This window comes from Lissotriton helveticus, chromosome 10, assembly GCF_964261635.1.
Source record: "Lissotriton helveticus chromosome 10, aLisHel1.1, whole genome shotgun sequence".
Classification (NCBI taxonomy): domain Eukaryota; kingdom Metazoa; phylum Chordata; class Amphibia; order Caudata; family Salamandridae; genus Lissotriton; species Lissotriton helveticus.
In genome coordinates, this window is record NC_136071.1 from 991,788,749 (window position 1) to 991,814,481 (window position 25,733).

The 25,733-nt window shown below is 44.3% G+C and overlaps 1 protein-coding gene across 3 annotated transcripts in view; it reads right to left on the bottom strand.

Annotated features, from left to right (window-relative positions):
- The window catches only part of LOC144784709 (ATP-dependent translocase ABCB1-like), a 916,046-nt gene that overhangs the window by 326,470 nt on the left and 563,843 nt on the right, over positions 1-25,733 (bottom strand). For all 3 annotated transcript variants that reach the window (XM_078663661.1, XM_078663660.1, XM_078663662.1), the window contains one exon: positions 21,980-22,057. In XM_078663661.1, the coding sequence (XP_078519787.1) occupies positions 21,980-22,057 (78 nt within the window). The remainder of the gene's footprint in view (positions 1-21,979; positions 22,058-25,733) is intronic.

Below are 25,733 nucleotides of genomic sequence, written 5' to 3' on the forward strand. Positions count from 1 at the left end.
GCGTGGAAGAGGTGGCAGCCTCCGCCCGAAGCCAGGCAGCAGAGACTGACCCGGCTACCAGAGCCAATCAGGGGCCGCTTCCCAGGGGTGGTGAAGCAGGGGTGGGGGCGTGGCCAATGACGCGGCCGGGCATCCCACGTAACTTGATGGGAGTGTTCGTATCTCACTGGGCACAGCGTGGCCTAGCAACACGATGCGGCGGCCCTCTCCAGGCTCCGAGGACCGCCAGGACGTTACAGTCTGTAGCGGGGGCCACCCAAGTCCCGTGCCGGGCCGCGGCGGTGACAGAAGGCTTCAGGGCGGCGCGAGGCAGCTCTAGCAATCCCCGGGGCTGCGTCGGTAAGTTAGACATAGAGCTCGGGACGCAGAGAGGGTCACGGGACCCCAAAGGCGGCGATCCGTCCCAAGGCACACAGAGAAGCCCCGGACTGTGGCTGTGAGTCGGGGAGGACAGCGCAATTCCAGGAAGAATGACGCTTGGCGATTATAGCGCCTCGGGGGGTCACAGCGCTCCAGAGGGACACAGCGCTTGGGCGAAGCACGATGGGGGGCACAGCACAGCAGTTCTGGCACAGCACTGCCCAGTGCCCAGTAGGGGGACACTTGACAAGCAGTCTCTGGCAGGACAGGCCACACAACTGTGGCAGGACAGAAAAGGGGGGCACAGGTTGAGCAGGGGAGCGCGTGGGTGATACAGCGCCAATACCTGGTCGATCCCTAGGCAGACCTTCTTGAAAATAGGTGTTCTTCTTGGCGCTAGATGGCTTCTGCGTACTTCTCAGAGGGTTCCTTTGGGGATTAGTTGATAAGGGGGGTTGAGTTGGAGGCTGGAGGACAGGCTGGTTCCTGTAGCTCACTGCAGGTGGATCCCTGGGTTCCCCGCACGCTGGGCCAGATCAGTGGAGTCCCTTACTCAACTTGGAAGGCAGTGCCTAGGCTTAGTCACTCCCAGGGGTGTAGGTTCCACCCCTAGGCCCTGCCACGTAAGACTCCTGCATAGGTTCCCCCAGGTCAGTGATGCCCCAACTGACTAAAAGATTTTCCTCCTTTCCTTAAGTATTCCTAGGTCAGGTGACCACTCTCTAAGGTGGCAAAAGAAGACCCCTCCCCTATTCCGGAATGTTCCAGGAGCTTCCCCAGTCTAGCATTGGGCAGAGAAGGCGGGCTGGTGTTGCAACAGTATCTTAAGGTCCCAGCCAGCTCCTGGCTACTAGGGTGCTACTAAAAAGACCACTCTGCAGTAGCAGGGGCCTGTGGTAGCCATGTTGGTAGCAGAGAGCACCTGCACCTTAGCACTGATTAGCAATGGTAAGTCGCCCGGAGACCTAGGTCCAACAAAAAAAAAGTGGTGGAAAAAACAAGGCAAGGGCGAAAAAACGGGGAACGACCACCCTGGGGCTGACAGGTCTAACAGATTCCTAGATAAAAATATCTGGCAAGTGTTGCGTTCCACCCGAAGGGGACCAAAAGAACACTGCATCAGCGCGTTAGAGCGCGAGATTCGCAGCAAAAACTAGAAACCCCATGAGCCGCTGCGGTACTGATGTCGGTGACATCAGCACGCGCCTGAGGCGTTTCCTTGAAAGAACTCCCGGGGCATCGGAGAGACGCCGCTTACTTTTCCCATGAGGAGCCATCGCTGCAAAGAAGAGGAGGCTGGTAAGGGTGCTTCGAGCACCAAAACTTCTATTACTCCTGGGTCGCAGACCGTGAGCTCATTTCCCTGTGGTGGCGATTGTGGGGGTATTTGCGCTGCTTAGTCAAGTTGCTCCGTTGGCGGAACACTTTGCAGGTTCCTTGTGGAGCAACTCAGCAGCGGAGCCTTTTTCTGTCGTTTCGCATAGAGAAAAGACCCGTTCTGGATTCTTAAGAGGGGCTTTCTCTGAAGTGCACTAAACTAGCGGGCTAATGCAGGAATTCTGGGCAAGGGAGTCCAGATACTTTTTCCATCGTTGGCGAACCGACATCGGTTCATGCAGGGAAAACCTTCATTTCTTCTATAGCCCTCATCAGGTGACTTGGAGATTTCGTAAAAGGAACACTCAGTTACCTTTGACATTACTGCCCAGAGCATTGGGCACTTTACTTCATGTTTATGTTGTCAGGTGAACATCAAGAGTGGTGTTTAACTCTTCCTCAGAAGGGGACGCTTCCATAGGAAAACATAGGAGAGTGAGCCTGTCATAAGAACTCCTTGTTCATTGTACCCATGTGAACTCGGCCTCTATCCAAGACGTATTGAGGCAGAGGGCTGAATTTGCTTCCTGATTTAAATGGTGTTCATACAACAGTGGTCAATTGAATCATGTATGTTTCTTTATGTGCAAAGTAGCAGGGATACAGAGAGTGAGCAGGAGGGCGGCTCTTCTGCACCCCTGTCTCAGCAAATCGGATTGACTATTTTGGTAGGTTGGACTACTCCTCTGTGGACCCTCAGATATTGATTTAAGTGGAACTCCTTTTTGCCTTGCTGTTGCATGACACTGCCAAAGCCCCTAATCTCCCACTGACCTTCTGTGCCTTCCGTGGACCTGCCCGCCTGTCTCCCGCTGCCCTGCCGCTCTTTGTCCATCTTAAGCGGGGCCGCCGAGTGGAGACCGGCGAGGGGCGGACTACAACACCCAGAAGCCCTAGCAGCGAGCCGGGTCATCTGCAAGCGCCAGGAGGCGCTTAAAAGTAACCCCAGCACCGTCTCGCGGGACGCTGGGCGAGGACGAAGAGGTCGGGTCGGGTCGGGTGCACCCCCCTAACAACATCATTTCTTCATCACGTAGGATCTTTGACTTTGTTCATGGTTAACGTTTAATCGTTTTGGTACTATATTAGAAGGCTACTAGCCCCGCACTACACCGTCCTGCGATTACTGGGTCCTTGTAATATTAGATCCACATAGGATATTTACATAGATACCAGCATGTCTACCAGAGGTAGTAGAAGCAAGACAGCTGTGGGAGGGGTATCTGTGATTGGCCCTATTGACAACTTTATAACAAGGACTAATGAGGCAATTGACCTCAGCATTTCGCTCCTCGAGCGTAGGGTCTCGCAAGATCTAGAACTTGCTAAGCGTAGGGTTTAGCAGGATTTAATAAATGCTAAACGCTCCTCTCTTGGGAGTATTATATTAGCAAGGACCCCAGCAAACCCCAAAAATTTACAAACAGGTTGTACCCGCAATATTCAAGCTGACCTTCAAACCATACCTAACGAGATTAACTTATCGGCAACTGATCCCCTAATTGATTGTGACACTGACTTAAGCAGCGAACTAGAAAGGACACCGGAACTAAGTATAGATTTTACACCAGAAATAGTAGAGGAAAACAATGAGATGCACTCTAGAGCTAGGCAAGAGGGCGCTATTCGGAAACAAACAAAACAAACGACTAAACCCATCCCTCCCGCTGCTAGAAAACGTAATGTAAGAAAAGGACAACACAGGAAAGGCACAACCAAACATCTTATTGCCAATGGAACAAAACCATCTACAGAGACACTAAGTGAAGCTGCTCAGGGGAATTCCCATGTGCATGTGGATAAGCCGGACGCAACCACAGCAAACGATCAACTAGTTGAAAGGTTTGGCGATCTTTTGGGCATCTTTATGTCGCCAATCGAATCTAGGCTTGCCCGTATTGAGAAACAGCTAGCAGAACTAACAGCCTATAATAAAAAAGCTCCCAGTGCCATGCCTATAATTAATGGAGGTTCAAAGACAAGTACCAGTAAACCCACACCCTTCAAACCGAAAGCTATCCCAGTTCTAGACACTGCAACAAAATCAAAATCTGTCGTTTCTACAAGCAGAGAAACTGGCACAAATAATTCTGCCCCAGCAAGTAGTTCTATTCCTAGCACCAATACGAAAACCCAGATTACAAACACGCAGGCAGGTAAGACGCACACAACATCCCATAGCGTGAGAAAGACACCTAACCATACCAGTGACACAATGCCAACCTTTCAAAGGCCCCGGTTGTCATACGATCCACCTTATAACTCAAGGCAGATTCCTCCACGCATTAATTTGCCACCTGAGTGTGGGGCCTATGTGCTGGTCTTGGTTAATGTCCCGATACTTAGGCATGACCAAGAGGAAACTTCTTCCTCACTGAAAAACAATACCTTACGCTGGTTGATAGCCAATTGTAACTACCCGATGGAATGCTCGGGAGAAATTAATCCCACCCAGAGAGTAGGATGGATAGGTCCTCTGAAGAAAAAGTTCGAGGGGGACTGTATAACCGTTAATTTCAAGAACCCGCAATGGGCCGAAAAAACCCTGGCCAGGGCCCCCTCCCCCTCTGTCTGGGAATTTAACACCACCCTTCTCCCCTTGGGCTATTTCTATAGACATTTGATTACCACCCATCCCAACATGGTACCTAATCCGATTACTCCTTTCTTTGATCAACATCAGATTACTGAAAGCAATTCTCCTTTCTTATATCAGTACCCCAAATTCACCTATCCGAATGGTCTTGCACAATGGCATCAAGCCCAAACTCATTCACACTTCACAACCCACCCTTATCTGGCCACAATGCCACACAAAGAGCATAGAGATGCTCGATGGCATCAAGTTGCTGCTGCACCAGGCAACTCTTATAGTATTCCAATCCAAAACAGATTTAGTGCACTGTCCAATCTGGACTTTAATGATTGACATACTCACGACCAGCCCGAAGGGGAAATTATGGACACATCAATCATGAGGGGACCCCTAATAGGTAATACCCCAGACAGAGTGGAGAAAGATATAACATTTGTTTCTGGTAAACACTCTTCTATCGCCTCCTCGCGATGTTGCTCGGGTGATTTGGCTAATTTATTACCAGTCACTTCCAGTTCTAGCCCAGTGGACAATTTGACGAACACACCAATCCCTTCTAGTCTCAACCTACCTACTTTCCAAGTACATATAATGTTTTGGAACATAGCCGGTCTGTTCGCTAAACAGACGAACCCTAAATTCCTGAATCAGGTTAACCTGAGCAATATTATCTGTCTCCAGGAAACTTGGGCTATCGACCCAATACACATAATGGGGTACAAGACCGTTTTCTCTGCAGCTAAAAAATCATCTTCTGGAAGAAGTAGTGGTGGTCTACTCACCTACATCGCAAACACTTTGAATAACGAGGATATTTTACCTCTAAAACTGAAAGAGAGCTATCAGTTAATAGAGAACTAAACAGAAGATTTACGTTATAGTAAAATTCTATAACAACTTGAATGTAGACGACTTGATGTACCTTCTTTCAGAGATTTCCCTAGTCCTCCAAGATCTGCAAGCACAGTACATCAAGAAATCATGTACAATAGTGTGGGGTGGTGACTTCAATCTCCACTTATGTAGAAATAACAACACTGATAAGTGTGGAATTGAAGAGGATGATGGCAACAGTATAACACACTTTTTACACTCGATTGAGGGCGAACAAATGAATGAGATCATGACGGAATTGGAACTGGGTTTCGCTAATGAGTTATGGACCTCCCCAGTAGCCTTTACGCCAACATTCAATGGCAGGGGATTAATGAGCCTGATAGATTACGTCTTGATTTCATCATCCAAAGGCCCAGACATCGAACTATTTGAAGTAATTAAAAACCCACTGAGAGATCATTTCCCAAATACCATCACCTTTCGCGATTCAAAATCCCCCAAAAAACCCGACATAATGAAAACTTTAGACCAGCAACAACTCGAGTTAGGATCTTTGAACGGTTACACCCTAAAATGGGGAAACATTGATAAAGGAGCTGCAACCGCAAAAATAGTCAGCCAAAGTCAGACAGACATTATAAATTGTCTAGACCTTAGGACAAAACCTAGTGATGTCCTGACCAGCTTTAATATCATCTCTCAAAATATAAAGAAAGTACTCACTAGATCATGTAAACAAAAAAATCAGGCAAAAAAAGGCTGGTTTAGTCCAGCCTGTACCAAAGCATACTCGAAATTAAAGAAAGCACTAAGTAGGGGTAAAAGAGACAGAGGGGAGGTTATTAGATTAAGGAAAGAATATGACTTAGCCTTAAAAATCAGAAAACAAGAGATAAAAACTGACCTATGGGGGCGTCTTAGTAAAAGTATGGAACTAAAAGATAGTGCAACTTTCTGGCAAATAGTCAGATCTCCCTTCCTAACAGATAAAGAGGACTTACCATCCATCGACGTTGCAATCAGCGACCACGAATGGGTGAATTATTTCTCCAAAGTCTTCAGTGAAGGGAAAACACGGGGTACGGACTACGTAGATCCCCTGAACCAGGTTATCTACCCAATAACACTGCACTTTTCACATGACGAGGTACAAACAGCATTAAAATCGTCAAAAACAGGTAAAGCCCCAGGCCCAGACGGGGTCCCTGTCGATATATTCAAACATGAAGTAGATCTTTGGTCCCTGTTACTTACAAATGTCCTAAATGCCACCATAGAAGAGGGCCTAATAAAATCTTGGAAAACATCGATACTGGTCCCTATATTCAAAAAAGGGGACCGAAATTGCCCTTCCTGTTATAGACCCATTTCACTCCTGGATTCGCTCGGGAAGATGGCAGGTCGGATTCTTCTGGAGCGACTCCAGGAGTGGACAACTACTCAGAACATCATCTCGGTAATACAGTATGGATTCCGAGAGGGGCTAGGTACAGTAGACCAAGCTCTGAACCTGTCCTTATTGGCAGGGAAATATGTGGAGGCTCCGCAGCATTCGATTGTGTAATACACTCGAGGCTGTGGAAAATCATTTTAACAATGGGAGTTCATCCCCCGGTCGTAGACTTCCTTCGGGAATTGTACACTGGAACAACAGGAAAAGTTAGATTTGGAACCAAAGGACAACTCACAGAAAGTTTCAGGGTGGATAAGGGGGTCAGACAGGGATGTGTGTTGGCCCCCTTTCTTTTCACTCTGTATGTTAGAAGGAAGTAAAGATCTCCCCTCAATTGGTCGTCGGCAGATACATTCCTTGTTATATGCCGACGACGCGGTTATTTTAGCTAGAACTCCTGTTGAGTTGCAGCGAGCACTAGATAGATACTGTGCTTTCATGATGAGTCTAAATCTGACCCTGAATGTAAAAAAAACTTTCACCATGCACGCGGGAAAAAAATGTAAATACTAGAAGACTGTTTGTAAAAGGTGAAGTACTGGACAGAACCGCAACATACCCACACCTGGGAATTGTCATCGATGAAAAATTTAAGTGGAAGGCAGCGATTAATGCAAGGAAATTGGCTTTCCTAAGAGCAACTACAGCATTAAAATCATTTGCACAAAGACTGGGTCAGAGACCACCATTAGAAATGTTAAAAATATATAACGCAAAATGTGTTAGCACCGCCACGTACGGGTCTGGGATATGGGGTCTTGCAAATGTGGATGAACTGCAAAAAATAGAAAACTCTTTTGTAAGATACCTACTTGGAGTATCAAAGAGTTCCTCCACATATGCCTGCCACTTAGAGTTGGGCATAGACTATCTATCAGGCACCATAAAAACCCAGCCAGTAATGTTGTGGCGCCGAATTTGGGTAACTGAACAATGTCATCTAACAAGATCAATCATACAAGACATCCAGACACTTGACCATTGTGGAAGGATAAAATGGTTAGCATATGTCAAAGCCTTATTAACAGACTTGGGGTATGAACATTTTTTTACAGAGCCACTATCCATAAATGAGATTTCAAAGGCGGCTCTAAAAAAAGCATGCTTGGCACATTTGCGCCAGGTACGCCTGCTAAAAGAGATAGAGAAACCCTCTGTTCAACAGGGCTTATTAGTACAGACTGTGTTTTCCATAGAACCATATTTGACGTCCAGATTAACTCAATTTGAAAAATTGCTGCTGACACGTTTCAGACTTAATATGTTTCATTTAATGGTCCTTTTTCCCACTCAAAATGAATGGTCGTCAAAATCAATCCCATGTCATTGTGACTCTGTTTCGAAACAGTCGACCATACATACAACACTTTTCTGTAAATTTTATATAGCACCACGGAGGCGCTGGCTACTGCCCATATTGAAAATCTGGGGCCTGCGCCAATGCCGTCCTGCATATTTGGCGCTTCAGTACCTCGATGACAAAATAACAGCAAAAGCAATGGCGCGCTTTCTTAAATTCTGTGTTCGCCACCGTTCAAATCTTTAACAAAGATGAGTCTTTATATTCGCAGAACAGAGGTCTGATGAAGTTACTGTAAAAATTGCATGTAAAGGTAATAACTTCCTGAACTGTGACTTTTGTACAATCTGGTTCTCACTGCATAGTAGTAACTAAATTTTAAAATCTTTTTAACTGTTTTAATAATTGAGAAAATTGTATAAAATGTTTTTTATGAACTTTTATGGTATTTCTATAATTATGAAAAACCGAATAAAGTTGGTTTTGATTTGATTTGATTTGATTTAAGTGGTGCTGATAAACTTTCTGATTGTTCTATTTCACCTCCAGATCTAGCTGAGAGCCACTGCCCGCCATATATGAATCGCAGAGTAGAAGAGAAGGTTTTCTTTCTTTACAGGTACAGCTCTTAGTGTTCTATACACCATCCAAGAGGAGTCAGGGTAGGAAAGGAGGAAACTGTAAGGTTGTATTTTCCTTTATACATGTCTTGTTCTCTTATAGGTCTTCGCCCTGCTGTCCCCCTTCCTTCCCTTCCCCCGCTTGACCACTCCATTGAGTCTGTGTAATTACGTTCACACCGTGGTGGTGTTGAGAGGTGAACCATTCGAGCAACGTGCGATCCTGAGGAGTCCCGGCCACGACAGCAAGAATCTTCCCCTCTGTCATGTTTTATATCATTGTAATGGTAATGATAAATCCTCTTTGCTGGTTAAGTTGCAATTAACATTACTATTTTAGAATTGACACTTTTAGAAAGTTGGCATTTCTCTGCTCTTAAAGCTCCAATACATGCCTGGGCTCTGTAACACCTTTCCTTTGTGCATTCCCTCTACATAGCAATACACAAAGGAAGCTTAGGTGTGTCTTAGTGCCCATCTGCATTCTGATGGCTCATCCTGGGCAGGATGGGAGGGAGGAGCTAAGACTTACACCTGTATAGACAGTGCCTTGTCCCTACACAAAGGACTGATTACCTCTCTGAAGCTGGTATGGAGCCAAGGGTAGGTACAATGGACTTCTGGGCACTTCAATGACCCTTCTTTGAAGTCACCCCCACTTCAAAGCCACAATGGGTATAAGTAATGGGTGTCTGACCCCACCAAATCAGACACTTCTAGACATCAGAAGAAGGACAGCTGTGCTGCTGAAAGGACAGTCACTCTGCTGGACTGCTACTCTGGAAGAACTGATTTTCTGTGTGCTTCCTGTTACCCTCTATCCCTGTTGGGGAAGGACTGGACTCTGCTTAAATCCAGAGTGGTCTCCAAGTGTGTGTCGCCTTCCCTCCCATTTTTCAGATTCCAGTCTCACTGTGCCTGGTCTACTGGAAGTGGGCCCAGGTACTTGTTTCAGTTGAACCAACACATTTCCTGTCTGCTTGAAGCAGAACTGATGTATCATTTCTGTTGCAAAAGCAGAATCAGTGTATTGAATTCGGAACCAGCGCATCGCCTTGAAGAACCAAAGCATCCAAACTGCCGCATCACCCTCCCTGCAGTGTGGAAAGATCGATGCATCCCCTCAATTGCATGGAGAAACCCGGCAGATCGTTTATGGAACCACAGTCTTTCGACTCAGTACATTGTCTTCAGAACCTGCGCATCATCACCACTGCATGAATAAAATAAAATCATCACCTTCACTGCAGGATCGATAGGGACGCCTCCCTCTGCTGTACCCCACGTCTCGCGATTGCGACTTGTATAAAGGTACTTTGTTCAACAGGTCTTTCGAGGCTCCTGTATCAGGCCCACAAGTTATCACCGTTGGCCAGAACTTGACTTTACCCCAGTGCAGCGGGACCAGAGAACCTCCATCAGAGCTTATTGCTTCTAAGTGCTATTTTCCTTTTAATCATTATTCATATCTCGACTCTACAAATTGGATGTTTGTTGTTTTGGTCTTGATTTATTTATAAAATCATCATCTATTTTTCTCAACTGGTGTAGAGTCTTTTTGTGGTTTTTTCACGGTTTTAATGTTTGTTGTTTTACATAAATATTTAAGACATTGCTTAAGTTCAGCCTGCCTGCCTGCTTTGTGCCATGATACCAGAGAGTGAGCACAGGTTAATTTATGGTATGTGTCTGACTTACACTGACTAGGTTTGTGATTCCTGCTTGGACAGGGTGCATACCTCTGTATAACAACTCAGTGGTACATAAGGGTCATAGCAACTAAGTACATCATCTCAGACTACCTTATGGTATTTTTATTCAAGTCTAGGGAACTACCTGAATAAAGGATGCTTTGTGGAATGTCAAATGACGTGATTAGGCCCACCTTGTCCTATTCTTGGAATTGCCCCTTCTTTCTTGCAGGTAGAGATACTAGCAGTAGGTAAGTAGAAAAACACAACTAGGGCTAGGGAGATAATTTGCCAGGCACGCTAAGAGGGCATCACACCACTTCAGTGTTGCATACCTCTGCCAACCAGAAACCCAATTCCTAACACTGCCTTTTAAAATATGTCTGTGTAGATGGAGTAGAAGGCTCGACCCTGACCCTGATTACACGTGAATACATTTGCACATTCATTACACATGTTTGTGGGTTTGAGAGAGTAGGACTGATATATATGCACAGGTAGCCTGTCATAGTTTGAAGACACTGTTTGTGGCCTGTGCAGGCCTTACAATTTAACTGGACATCCAAAAGGAAAGGTGAGACTGTACAGTGCTTTACTGTGTCTTTGTTGCTTTACTGTATTTACAATGTTGGTGAAAACTGCAACATAGGTAAAACATATTAATGTTGGATTTCCTGAATACTAATAATTAACTGCAGTAATAGTGTACAATCCTTACTGTAAGGCTTTGTTGCTTTACTGTATGCAATTTTATATGTTAAGTGAGGTCCATAACGCAAATATAATAACTATTTAGCATTTCTACATTCTTTCAAATAATTTGTTTTTTGCATTATGTCATTGTTACCTATTAATGAAATTCAATTTTGAACCACGCTGCTGGGCAAAGTTAATTAGTCTACTGGCCAGTAAGTTCGATCAAACCTTCCCCAGGAAAATAGCTCAAACCTAGTGGAGAAGAGGATGGAGAGGGAATCTACATTGTCTGAATTACTGAGATGCCATACCCACAGCGAAACAGGGGAAATAGGCAGACACCTGAACCCACTCACACTAACAGGCACCCTTTCATCTTTGGAGAGAAGGAACCTGTTATGAATTGTCAAATGTTCTGAATTGTCAAAGCTAAGACCCAGGGAGATGTTTTGCAAATCAGAACTTGAGTTTGCTATCTTGGGAAAGCATAGAAAGTTGGAGGTCTCATGGTTGGAGGAGTGATGTGGCATCTCAGGATTGGGAAAATAGATCGCCCTTTAGGAATATTCCAGCTCTACCTTTAAACGCCTGCACATGAGAGTAATTCTGAAAAAAGGGGGGATCTAAGGATGGGAAAGGAAACGCAGACAGTATAGATTATTGTCTGTCTGGAGTTAAGGGAAACAAAGGATTTGTATTTTCTAGAACTCTTTTGGACCCTTTCTCCAGGGCTCGTGGTACTGACCTCTCAATTCCCTCTGGAGAACATTAGAGGATGGACTAGCTGCGGACTCTCAAGTAGAGCAATGTCCTGAGCTTCCGTGGACCAGCTCCGGATTGAGGTGCCTTGGAAGGGGTATTACTGATTGCTGTGAGACACATTCTTGCTGTGCAAGTGGCCAACGGTTCATTTTCTCACTGGGGTGCAGACAGTGAAGGCTGTCTTGACAAGGTGTTGCTGTTGTCACACTGCAGGCCAAGGAGCTATCAGTCATTGCGGGCAGGAGGGCAGGTCACTGTGGCTCCCTCTCAACAGAGCGAGACCAGTCTGAGACAATGTTCCTGAAGAGTCCAGGAACTCTGAAAACCCACTTTTGACTCCATCAGAAAGTGCTGCTGAAACGATAAAGGCCATGGACACTAATTTTACACTCTTACTGGTTCAATCATACCACAAGGAGCAAAACACTGAAAACCCAATCCAGAAGGGCCCAACAGGACAGAAATATCTGTGTTGTATAGCCCCTTGCATTTGCTCAGAGGGCCAAGAAGGCCAGCTGGTTTTTCACCGAACTCCAGGAATCCAGACGAACCCGCAGACGCCTCGAAAAACTATTGAGGAACTCCAAACCCCCCGCGGACCTCAACAACTACAAAATAGCCACCACCTCATCCACAAACTCATCAGCCACTCAAGGCATAAAGTACCGTAGGACAGAATCCCCACCCACGCACACAACAACAAAGAACTCTTTGGCATAATCAAAGAGTTAGCCCAACTTAAAAGTGAGTCCACTGACATCCCACCCTCCCAGGGCCGTTGCAACAAACTCAGCGTCTTCTTCCATCACAAAATTATGACCATTTATGACAACTTCAATGACAACAACCTCCACTAGGAACCCACACCCACGGCTTCCTGCACCACACAGCTGACACTGGACAGCTGGACTGCCCTTAGCATCGAAGACACCCTAAAGACTATGAAGACCCCAACTCGGGGGCCTCCACGGACCTCTGCCCCCACCACATCTATCACAGAGCCGCAGATATCATTGCCCCTGAGCTACAAAGAAGAATCGACCGCTCCTTTGAAACCGCCTTCTTTTCCGATGACTGCAAACACGCCTAGATCAACCCTCTCCTGAAAAACCCTTGGCAGACCCCAGCGAACTCAAGAATTTCAGGCAGATCTCCTTACTTCCATACCCGGGGAAAGTAATTGAAAAAGCTGTCAACAGCCAACTCCACTCCTTCATCGATGAGAACAAAATCCCCGACTCCTCCCAATCAGGCTTCAGGAAGAACCATATAACTGAAAACACCTTCATTGCTGCGACAGATGACATACGCTCCCTCCTCAACAGAGGAGAGACTGTGGCTCTCATCCTCCTGGACCTCTCTGTGGACTTTGACACAGTCTCACACAACACCATAGCCTGCAGACTCCACGATGCAGGAATCTGAAACAAAACCCTCGACTGCATCCACTCATTCCTTCATGGCAGAAAGCAGTGGGTCATACTCCCTCCTTTCCTCTCGGAACCCACACCGACCACCTGCAGAGACCCCCAAGGACCCTCTATCAGCCCCACCCTGTTCAACGTCTATGTGGCCTCACTCGCATCAATTGTCAGATCACACGGACTCAACATCATATTGTACACAGAAGACAATCAACTCATCCTCTTCCTATCCAACGAACCCAACATCTCGAAACACTATCAAGAAGGAATGGAAGCTGTCACCAGGTGAATGAAGAACAGCTGCCTACAAGTGAACACAGACAAAACTCAAGCACACATCATAGGCCCACATCCCGAAGACTGGATTGACACATGGTGGCCCCCTGCCCTCGGGAACACAGCCCCACCCACGGACCACTCATGCAACCTCAGAATCATCCTTGACTCTGAACTGAAAAATGAACTGCCAGATCCATGCTGCCACCTCTTCCTGTTTTCACACCCCCCGTCTCCTATGAAAAACTTTCAACTGGATTCCCCTTGAATACAGGAATACCATCACTCACACCCTCATCAGCAGCAGACTGGATTATGGCAATGCGTTCTATGCCGGGATCAACAAGAACCTCACCCGCAAACTTCAAAATATCAAGAATGCCTCTGCCAGACTAGTCCTTAACCTACTGCGCCACTGCCACTTCACCCAACACCTGCGGGCACTACACTGGGTCCCCATCAAGAAGAGAATTACTTCCAAGCTTCTGAGCCACGCCCACAAAGCCCTCCACAACACCGGCCCCACCTTCATGGTCCACCACCTCTCGTTAAAAGAACCCCAAAGATCCCTCCGCTCAGCCCAGCTTTCCCTCGTGATGGTGCCAAGCTTCCTGAAGATTAGAAAAGGAGGCCTCTCCTTCTCGCTCCTTGCGGCCAAGACATGGAACACCCTCCCTCTTCACCTCCGCCAGACAGCAACTCTCTCCAAGTTCCTGAAGGACCTCAAGACCTGGCTCTTTGGCAAATCACCATAAGTTGTCCGGCAACTGCATGAACCCTGATGGGCCCTGTACGACTGCAGGACCTACTTGTCCTTTGGTGAAACCCTGTGAGTGTCAAGGAGCTGCGCGCACCCCGGAGCACCTTAAGACACTTCCTGGTGAGTAGTTCCGCTTTACAAACCCCTGAATGATTGACAGAGAGGGCCCCCTTAGGTATGAGAATCTATTAGCCTCTCCTGGTCCTTTGCACTTTTGGTGGCATCTGAAGAATCCATATACCTGGGGGTATCCCTGGGGGCAGGGTGGACTAGAAGCCAACATTTTCATGCTCTTATACATGTCATTGTCTCCAGAGAGTGCCCTGGAGAGGACCAGTGCTTCAGGAGGCTCCACTATGTACCTCCCCATGCCCGTGTCTGGGGGAACAGGTGTACAAAAACAGTGATGGATGGAATACCGGAATTAAAATCAGCCATTGTTAATTATTCAGGTCATTATTTTGCACACTATGCCATCTGAGTATGCAAATCAGGCTTGACCTTCCAATGGGAACAGTCCAGCCTAAACTGCGTGACAAGGTCCTCCCTAAACTGGAACACAAGCAATCCAGGATGGTTTTACCCTAGTTAGGGCTCATCAGCCAAGCATAGCTTGATTCCAATGACACAGTTTACACTGGACCTAGATCTGGGCTTACCAGTCGCATTAGGGAGACACACTGAAACATACAAACAAGTGATGGATTGAATGCTTGAAGGAATCCTTGCAGGATGAACACTGGGCTTGTGCTGAGGTTTTCGGGAGAAAGGAAGACTAGGTACCCAATTCTCTTAATGGCAAGACAAGTGGGCCACACATGAGAGTGGGTACTGCAAGAGCAAGCTCTCTCCCCAGCTCTGGAACTGCCTGACAGATTGCGGGCTGGCCAGGTCATCTCACTACATCCACAGGTGTCTCCCACATGAGACACAGGGGCACAATCTCCCAGTTTAAAAATAAAACATAAACAGCATCAGCAGTTACATATATAAAAGATAAAAAAGCAAAGGAATAGAGGTCCATGACATGGTCACAGCAAATAAATAAGCACATGGTAAAGGAGTGCCCCAGAGTGTACTGGTATGCTCATTCACTATTTTGGAGCAATCTACATACATAATTAAGTCTGGGAGCGGCATCCATCTTTTTAATTTGTATTTTACCCCAGAATGAAAGTTGTAGGTCAGACAATCACAAAATGTTTGAATCACTCTTATACCACAATAGCTATATATACAACTAGTTCTTCCAGTCCCTTATTCACCAATATACTAAGATATTTTAGTCAAAATGTTTTCTAAGTGAAGCCATGTTCATTGACCCATCTTTCGACCAACTAGTCATTGGAAATGTTTCACTTTTGCCCCAATTAAGCCATCAGGCCCTCCTTACCAGTCACCTCGACCACAGCAATGCATTCTATACCAGCATCCCCACATGGCTCCTGTAGAGATTCCAGACCATACAGAATGATGCAGCCAGACTCATCCTGGACCTCCCCAAGTGGAACCACATCACCCCCACCTCAGGAACATGAACTGTCTCCCCAACCAGAAGAGATGCCAGTTCAAGATCCTCACGCCCAACTACAAAGCCCTACATGATCAAGTAGCAGGCTACATCAACCACCAACTTAACTTCCATCTGCCACAAAACACCTGCGCTCCTCCTCACTAGCCCTTTTGCACACCCCCTCATCCGCCACAGTGGGGGCCTCTCCTCCTACATCACCACCAAGACCTGGAATGACCTACTCCTCCACCTTCAAACAGCACCCCTGACAGAGTTCAGAAAGAAATTCAAGACCTGACTCTTCCACAGAGACTTTGCACCCCAGCGCCCAGATAAAAAACAGGGATGACAGTGCCACACTCTGCAAAAGCTGATTGATTAATTGAGTTTGAGATGGTTATATGATGTTACAATGCATACTTTTACAACGCATGCCTTTACAACACATTTTTTGCATCGCAACATCCTTTACTATGCATTCCATTACATCGCATGACATGACATCGCATTTTAAGAAACTACCTTTACAGCACATTCCATTACATTGCATACCATTACAACGCATACCATTACAATGCATTTATGGTAAGTATTGAATAGTATAGGGGTACAAATTACTATTCTAACCCCAGGGGGTGCAACAGTAGGGTAAGTGTTGGATAGTCTAAGGGTAAAAATTACTATTCTAACTCCAGGGGGTGCAACAGTAGGGTTAGTGTAGGATAGTGTACGGGTAACATTTACTATTTTAACTCCAGGGGGTGCACCACTAGGGTAAGTGTTGGATAGTGTAAGGGTACTATGCGTTGTAATGTTATGCGTTGTAATGTTATGCCTTGTAATGGTATGCATTGTAATGACTGCATTGTAATGACATGCGTTGTAATGGTATGCGTTGTAGTGACAGGCGATGTAATGGTTGCGTTGTGATGGCATGCGATGTAAAGGATGTTGCGATGTAATGAGTGCGTTGTAATGGTAGTGTGATGTAAAAGTTGTGTTGTAAAGTTTGTTTCCTGTATGAGAAGACAGAGAAGTCATAAATCAAGGGCATAAGACATGGGACCGAGACATCAAGGTCACAAATTGTTAGGAGAATATTGTTACCATACAGCATCATTTTACTTTGTCCTGCCTCAGTTTCGTTACCCTGTATCTGCTTCCTCTGTTGGATGGCAGCTGTCAGGGGCTCTAAAGCCAGTAAAAAGAGCAGCAAAGAGAGAGGGTACCCTTGTCTCATTCTCCTGTGTATCGTAAATACATGTGACATGTGGTCCCCACAGTCTTTGTGGGATTGATCCAGAGCCATCCTATTTTTGCAATGAAGTCTAGACCCAGGTCTCATCTTCCCACAGTGTGGAATAAGTGTCCCCATTCCACTCTATCAAACACTTTTTCAGCATCTAATGAGAGTAGCATTTTATCATCTGCTTCTTTCTTAATTTGCCATGATATATTTGTTAGAGCCTGTATGTGATTTCTGGAGGAGCCACCTGGAACAAATGCTACTTGGGATTCAAGGACTAAGCTCAGCAATACCTTTTTCAGTATAATTGCTAATACCTTGGCCAAATTATTTGATCAACGTTTATGAGTGAAATGAGACTTCAAATGGCTCAGCTAGTGAGATATTTACCTTCCTTAAAAAATCCGGCTGAACATTGCTTTATTGTATTTAGCCTTCAGTTCAACAGTCTTCTCAGCTTCCTTAAACGTTTTATACTAGTGCTTTATTCTGCCTATAGAATTCATTGGGATACTCTTCATCCCATGGGGCTTTAATAAATGGCATGTCAGCAATTGCCTCAGCAATCTCCTCTTCCGATATTTCTCCCTCCAATAGTGTATGGCCTTCATTGGAAAGAGTGGGAAGGGAAACATTGTCCAACAACGCCTGTTCACCTTGGTGCACTCTAGCTTTTCTGGGATGTACAGGTCTGAGAAACTGAGCATATGTTTCAGCTATCTCCACCTTGTGGGTCACTAGCAAATGCTGGCTGGTCCTTGTGGCCAGTATAGTTTGAAAGGGGTACTTCCTGCCATAACTGTGCCACCAGCAGCCTACTTACCTTTTCTCATGGTTCATAATGTTTCCACTTAAACACAATAGTGCACATTTTGCCTGTGTCGTAAAACAGGTATTTAGGTCAAACTTAGCCACCTCTAGGGACTGTAAGAGTTGTTGCGTATAATTATACATTGTCCGATCAAGTAGCGTATTTCTATTTCTAATCATTTTTGATCTTTTTGTGATTTATTGTTCCATCTAAAAGAGTCCCTCTTAAGTTAGCTCTGTAACTTGGTCTTGGTCTTACCAGTTGCCAAAGAGTAGCTCCATACAGTTGAACCACCAGCTACTTTTTACTGGTATGCTCTGCACCCAGCTCTCAGCTACCCCACGTAGAATTATTTACATAAACTTGGACATGCTCCTGCTCCAGGGTTGTACTTGTGGTTATAACATATGCCATTGCTAACACTACATAATTATTGAAGGGCCCTCAATGCTATAAAGATTTCCTCCCAGGGCTAAGATGTATAAAATGTTTAAAATGCTGATAGTGCGCTTGCAGTATTCTAAATTGTATGTGTGCACTATACTCATGGTTTGAATGCACTCACATGTATTTTTATATTAGCATTGAATTGCATTGTACACATTTAAGTAGGACTATATATATATATTAAAGAAACAAATAATTTCTGTATGTATAATGTACAGTATGACATATTACTCGTGCAATGTAATTAGTGTTTAGTTTAAGTTGCCTGAATTGTAGGCCCAAACTGCAGGTTGTTTTGAGTTTCCTCTCTCCTTGGTTGCTCAAGAATTATAATTATATGAATCCTTTGTGTGCTCGTAAACAGTGTGTTCTCATCCTACTGCAGGTGCGGGAATTCGACCTCGTTATTCTTAGATTTAAGGAGATACCCGGAATGTCTTTGAAGAAGGCTGGAAGGCGAAAAGGGAGAACGCATGTCGTGCCTGGCCTATCTGGAAACCAAGGCCACTGGAAAAGAATGAAATAATGCTTCTGTAGAAACTTACTGAAAGATGTTGCAAGTAGAAAGGTTTACCTTGTGACGTATTGTGGGTTGAACATTACCTTTTTGTATGATGCGCAGGGACAGATTCGAGGGACTTCTGCTTATTTCGGGGGAGAAGGAGCATCTTAGAACGAGCTCCATAGTTTTAAGTTATTAAACCCATTTGACGTGAGTACTTCTCAGGAAGTCAACACGTTCTGACACCTTTGGGATAGGGTACTGGGGAACTAGGTAGGATTTTCATGTAGAGCAGAGTAGGGAAAGATACATTTGTTTTCTTCTCTAAAGAAAAGAGAATTGGATTCCGCTTCTATTCTTTGTTGCGTTTTGATTTTGGAGTTCATCATTTTATTCCTTTTGTGCCGAATGAATTATATTCGTAAACTCGGCTCTGTATTGATTTTTATGGACCTATATACTCTGATATTGAGATGTGTTTATATTCAATTATTTTTGGCCTTATCATGAATCCACAAAACTGGAATTCGGAGTCTGTGGTCCTTCAAAAGCATGACTACATTCAAAGTATAATCTTGAATTGTTTTACTCCCCTCAACACTTTTAGCAGGCTATAATAGACCATCTGCCTTGAATCTAGTAGGGAAGGCAAGGAGTAAAATGTAGCGTAATAAATGCTTACAATAATATCTCAATGTTACTATATTGAAGAGAGTTGCCACACAGGGGGTAGTAACTGGACCGATCTTAACCCTTAGCTGGAGCATCGTTATTCCCTTTTCACCTTCTTAGTCACCACTTCTCTATCAGCTCAGTCAGAGGGAAGTGGGGTTTGTCTCTGCCTCTATGTGATGACCTTAGCGACTCTCAAGCCTCTCCTTCTTCCCACCTCTTGGCCACTGCTTTCAGTCTTCCAATTTCTGGCGTTGGTTTGAGATTTTAAGCCCTCTTCAATTCTTAGGAAGGCTTGTTACAACATGATGATCGATCCTCCATTAGTATGGTGCAGTATATATTCTGACTATCCCAACTTGCCATATATTTTTCCAATTTTTCGGGTTCAATTAACTTTTTGTGATTATCATTCACCGTAATCAGCACTGTAGCATGTTTAATTAGATCAAAAGGAATGTTCATATTTTGGAGAAAGGGCCTCAGTGCCAGGAATTGTTTTCCTCCTTAACATAGTATCCTGTTAAAAAAGAATGATCCATTGTGACGTTTCACCGCTGGGACCACCAATCTAGTCCGTTGGTGACACAAGAAGTAAACTTCAATAGGACTGGGTGCCATTCAGTTTCAACCATCCCTAAATCAAATACCTTGTACTCTCTAGAAGTCAAGGGGGGTTCAAAGACGAGGCCTGTTATCTCACTAATGAAGGAGGTTAAGAAGCCAAATATAGCCTCTGCCTGTTCCGAAAAGGCCCAAGAATCATACTTTTTTTTCTTGCTTCTTTCTTCCATCTCCACCAGTTTCTTTTGCATCAGCTAAAATTCCAAACTGAGGACAGACACCCTGGTAATAGCCTCCATCTGTTCCTCGAGTGCTCCCACTTTCCACTTTTTGGTATGTGGTATCACGTCTTGATTGAAAAGTTTCGAGATGAAGACAGGAAAGGTTCCTGATATCTGGAAACAGGGACTAGTTGTGTTGTTTCATGAAAAGTCTTCTGTGTTTCCATTGATCGATAACAAATATCGATGTATAACTTTGCAACCTTTCCCTATGACAATTTTGGAAACGGGGATAAAAAATCCATCATCTAACTATCCAGAAGAAAATTCCTGTTTTGATTCAACTGAATTCCATTTCTGGCCTCACCACACCACTAAAACGACCCTTGTGACGATGTTTGACTACCATAGATCCATTTTGGACCAGGGAGATTTGGCTGTCTTGATTCCACTTGATCTCGCAGCTTTTGAAAGGGTCTAATATACCTACTTTTTCTTTTTTTTAACCTTTTAGATAATGGTGTCTGCAACCAAGCTATAATTAGTGTGTACTTTTTTCTCTCTAGCTGGAGCAAATTCACTGTGCTTCCAGCTTTGTGCTTTTCATCAGTCCCCAGCACCTGCAGGGTCCATCACACCTCATCTGCTATTAGATCGTTTGTCTTTAACTTAATGTCCTATGCAGACAACGCTATAACAAATAACACAAGCTCAACAGGGAGAAAAATTGAACTTTTGCTATTCATTCTTCCACCTGGTTCCCAATTTGGTGATCTTCAAAAGTTGGCCCTAAACTCACCCCTATTCCCACTGCTGAAATCCAGTTTGAATATAATCTGTCGCCACTTAAGTAATTACGCTCTTCCCTTTTTAGGCACAAACACAGTGGTCCAGTTCCTAATTGTTTTGCATCCAGACTACTGGAAATTAATTATACCACGTCATCCCTGCTTACCTTCTCCACCGTCTAGTGTTATCTAAAACGTAGCCTCTGGTTTTATTCTGAATCTTCCAACCGTATGCCGGTATCCATTTTTCTTGCTCCAAAACTACATTGGCTTCCAATCCACAAATGTTCCATTTTCAAATCTCCCTGCCTAGTTCATCAATAATGCTCAATAATGCTAGGTCCATCTACTTCCGACAGTTTCTTTGGTCTTGTCCTTCGGGCATTCGTCCCTTGCTCACAACCATTTAGGTGGTGGTGCACACCATCCACATGGCCTCACTGGTGGCAGCTCTTTTTTATACCTGGCTGATAGTCATTTCAGATCTCTCCCTTTCTCTGTCTGGAATACCACTCCTAACCTCGTGTCTGGAGAAAAATGGCCTTTCCAGCCTTACCCTCACAGAGCCAGTTTCAATTACACTTTACAAGTATATTACATTCATTCATTCATTCATTGGGTGATGTTGAAAATTAGAGGTCTAATGGGCATAGATGACTAAAGTTATAAACTGCTACTATAATAGCAAGTGTTATGTCATATGTTAATATATTTTTAGGATTACTGTTCCTCTAAAAGCTTTGAAAGTGACACAAATAAGCAGGCATTTTTGCAAACTGTTTTTACAAATAGGCATTCAACTGATATGCCGCTCGTTAGTTTGAACGCCAAGGCAGATGTAGACACAAATTTATGCTCTAGTCGGATATTATTTCGATATTCTTTTAATTCATCTTTCATAGCCACATACTGTTAGTATATGTGTGGTTAAATAAAGAGCTTTTAATCTATGCTGGAATTCGCTAAAGCCCCAAAATGTACGTGTTTTGAATCGAAATACACACTTTATTAAGTTAGGGCACTTTTTGAACAAAATGTGAAATGGTATGTGGAATATACACACCTGTCGAAGTAGTGCTTTAAATGATAATGATCGTAGTCTCATAGTAAGATTTCCACCAGCCTTTCCAAGAGTGTAACCCTAAAAACGAAAAACAAAGAATTCCTCAGGGCGAGCAATATGGTGAGCGTGTTGTCCAAAACGGACAAATTAGCATATCCGTACTGTCTATGACAAAAAAAACTAAATCAGTTTCGTGGCTTATAAGTACATACTTGCTATTCCAAAAACAAGGACAACTGATATTTTTCTAACATTGCTTTTCATTTGTAACATCATAATGTAAGTACTTCTTTAATATGATCAGACCAAAAAGCAAAAAAAATAAAAACAATCGCATGAATATTGGTAAAATTCTATAAGCAATTATAAAATATTTTAACAACTTTTTTTGTGGAACTCATCCTGGAAGGTAATCTGACAGGTCATTAAGGGTAAAATTCACCCTTATTCAAGGCATTATGGGCTAAAAACATGCTTACTGCTTGAAATGAATTCATTTTTTTCTGTCAGGAAATATTCAACCAAAAGATTCCAGATGGGTGTAAATCGTTTTACTACTGCGTAATCCTACAGAACAGAAGCACACAATTACACAGTAGTCAACTTGTGAGGAGTCAGCTGTAGTTAGCCGTTTGTTAGAGCACTTACAACTTATATGCTTGTGGGCATTCACAATCTCATTAAAACTTTTTCCACTCTGGCAAAGGTATGCCATAATCCCCCCAGGGACTTCAGTATGAGTTGGCTGGATTTGCAATGGAGATACGGAACCAGTTTTACTGGCTGCTATCACCAAGTCCAGCCATTGCACGTTTTTTACCCCGACCTGGCTAAATAAAGTTTGCTTGAACTTGGAAAACATTTCACTATGCAATTTCTCACCATTTTAATGGAAAAAACTACATACATTTCCACCTTTTCTGAGCAGGTGAAAGGTGTATGCAGGACTTCCAGTGTGGGGTTTGGGCAGTGGAGTAGCAAGGTCAGATGGTACCCGGTGCGGAAAATGTCTTGTCACTCCCCCCACATTGAAATTATTAAAAGAAGGTAAAATTAAATACTTAAAGCTTTGCCTTTCTGTTTTTTACTTTGCTGCGCACCACTCGTTTAAAATATTTTTTTTAAAAGTGTTGAGCCCCCCCAAAATGTTTTTATTTTAAAAACATATTTTTGCCATTTTGTCACCCTCCTCCCCCCCAGTGATGAATCCCGGGGCGGCCCGCACCCTCCTCCCCTTCCTACGCCTCTGGGTTTGGGTGCATTGTGGATGCAGTGTTTCAAGGCATGCTTGTGCATGTCAGAGGGGAGGACCTGGACTGTTCCAAGGGCTGAGCAGGGTCCGGCGATGCTGCTGCCTCAACCCCTGCAGCTTTTATGAGAGCTCCAACGTTTATAGGCCCGGAAATATCGGGTAAAAAGTTTCAGACATACTTATAAAGTTGAACTGCATTAATCCAAACGGAGTTACACACCCATATAAAATAACACAACATACAATGACGAACCAAACCAGTATGCTCGCCGGCGGGCTTCCAAAAGTGAAGTAAGACCCTGTTTACTGTATGTATATGTATAAATACCATAAATAAAAAAAATTAAAAAAAGAAGGGGAAAGGCCCATTCCAAACTTGGAGAAGCCATAAGAGAAGGGGGTTCTCGATGAAAAAAAAGCAAAACATGAGACTTTGCACACTCTTCTTCAGTTCACCAGTGTTTAATGGTGCACTATGGACAATTAAACATTTGGCAAATGTTTAAATTATGTACTATTTACTCCACTACTCAAAGCCCATTGTTTCTCATTTGATTCCTAACAGACAAGCACTCCCACTTCTACACAACAATCTAAAATTACAAAAGTTAGGCCAGCTTATTTTGACAAGCACAAAGTAGGATCATTACCTCCAAGTTGTTTTCCCTTTTCTATTTAAGTTTTTTCACCAGAGATATCTATGTGTCTTTCATCATGAAAGGAAAATGTCTGCAAAATCAAGGCCTTTGTCTCCAAATGAGTCAAGGGCCAGCAGTTAAAGCTTGTGGCCCAACTCAGGAATTGCATTTCGTATTATGTATAGTAGTATTACAGTGACATTACTTACTACAAAATGTCCACTTCTGGTATCTTTTCTATGGGGTAATTGCTGCATGTAAACGTTTTCTACTTAGTAGTAAATGAGGGACGCACCAGGAAAAGTGACTTGGAAATTCTGACTACTTGCAACAAAACAGGTGGAATAAAGAGAGGCTTGAGGAGAGGTTTATGGAGAGGCATGCTAGTACAAATACCCACTCACAAAAAAGAAAAAATCATTGCTATTCCCTAACTACTACAGTGTAAAAGGTCATACAACGGTTGTAAATGTACTCCAGCCCAGCCTTGGATTATGCATATCAACATCACATGGCCACTCACAGGTACTGCAACAGACTCCCATAAAAATAATGCTGGCAGGGATTTAAAATATCCTCACATACGAAATGAAGTTAAAATATTTAAATTATTTTGCCTTTTAAAATAAATATTGCGAGACAATGTGGTTTGTGTATATGGTGTGGATGTGAGACCTCACAGTGTAGTACACTCACAATACTGTCTTTTATCCAGTCAGGCTCATTTGTAATACCTTCTGCTCACCCCTGGAGAGCTGTGGCTTCGGGCAGCAAGAGGACTTAAACAAAGGACGAAGTGTAAAGCATTTAGAAGATGAAAACAACAAAATATGAAAGTGATGGGACGAGGGGGAACATGTTGGCCGCTTAACTTGCGGTCGTGGAGGCTCCTGTCTTCGGGGAAGAGCACGCGTGTGTTAATGAAGAAATAACCCACCGTTTATGATCGGATGATTGGACCGTTAAGGAAGAAATAAGTTGTGGGAGAGGATTAGAGTAAAAGCGTGAATGTAACATTTAAGGTAGTACCTCTGCCAGGTCTGTTTATTTGTTTGTGAAGCTCTGGACTCTGCTGCGCGTTGGGGTGGCGCTGGTGTGAGGAGTTGGGCCAGCGCACGGTGCGGTGTTTTCAGCGGTTGTTTTCCCTTCCATCTGGTGGATCTTTCGCCTCATGTAGCTTGTGCTGCCGCTGGCCTGGAAGTGAGCCGGAACTGGAGCGAAGATACTGCAGGACACCTCGCAGGGAGAGAGTGCATGTGTGTATAGGTAGGGCAGGAGCCCTGGGTCTCTCCTGCCCAATCGGTTTGTCGACCTCTCCGGTCTTGGACCCCTGCTGGGCACAGGCTGCTCAGGAGCTTGGCAGGGGCCCTAGGGCGCTGATGCAACTGACCAAAAGCAGGGATACACACAGCTTAAGGTCGAGCAGGGCAAATATAATTCCACATGCGGAGGAGGAGGTGAAGGGGGACTCCCTGAAGCAGGTTAGTGCTGGCAGAGGTGGCAGAGGTGGTAATGTACAGGGCATAGGTGAACAAACTTTGGTCAGTGATATAGCAGTTTCAGCTGTGAGAGGTGTTGGAGGGGTTGATTCTGGATTTCAAACTGCCCCTGAAGTGGTGTCAAGTGCATCCTGGGGAAGAAGAGGAGTAGGTGGGAGCTCAAGGGCAACTGGTCCTAGTTTAATTGAGCAAGCGGTAGGGAAAGCGGGAAAAACAGGAGGAAAAACTGAACAAAACCGCTATCACCTGAGAAGTGGGCTGAGTAAAGACTGTATGAAAGGGTGGCAGAGCTCTGTAACCTTAAATAAAGAAATAAAAATCTCACCTCCACTAAAACAAGGGAGTACAGCTACAGTAGAGTGGGT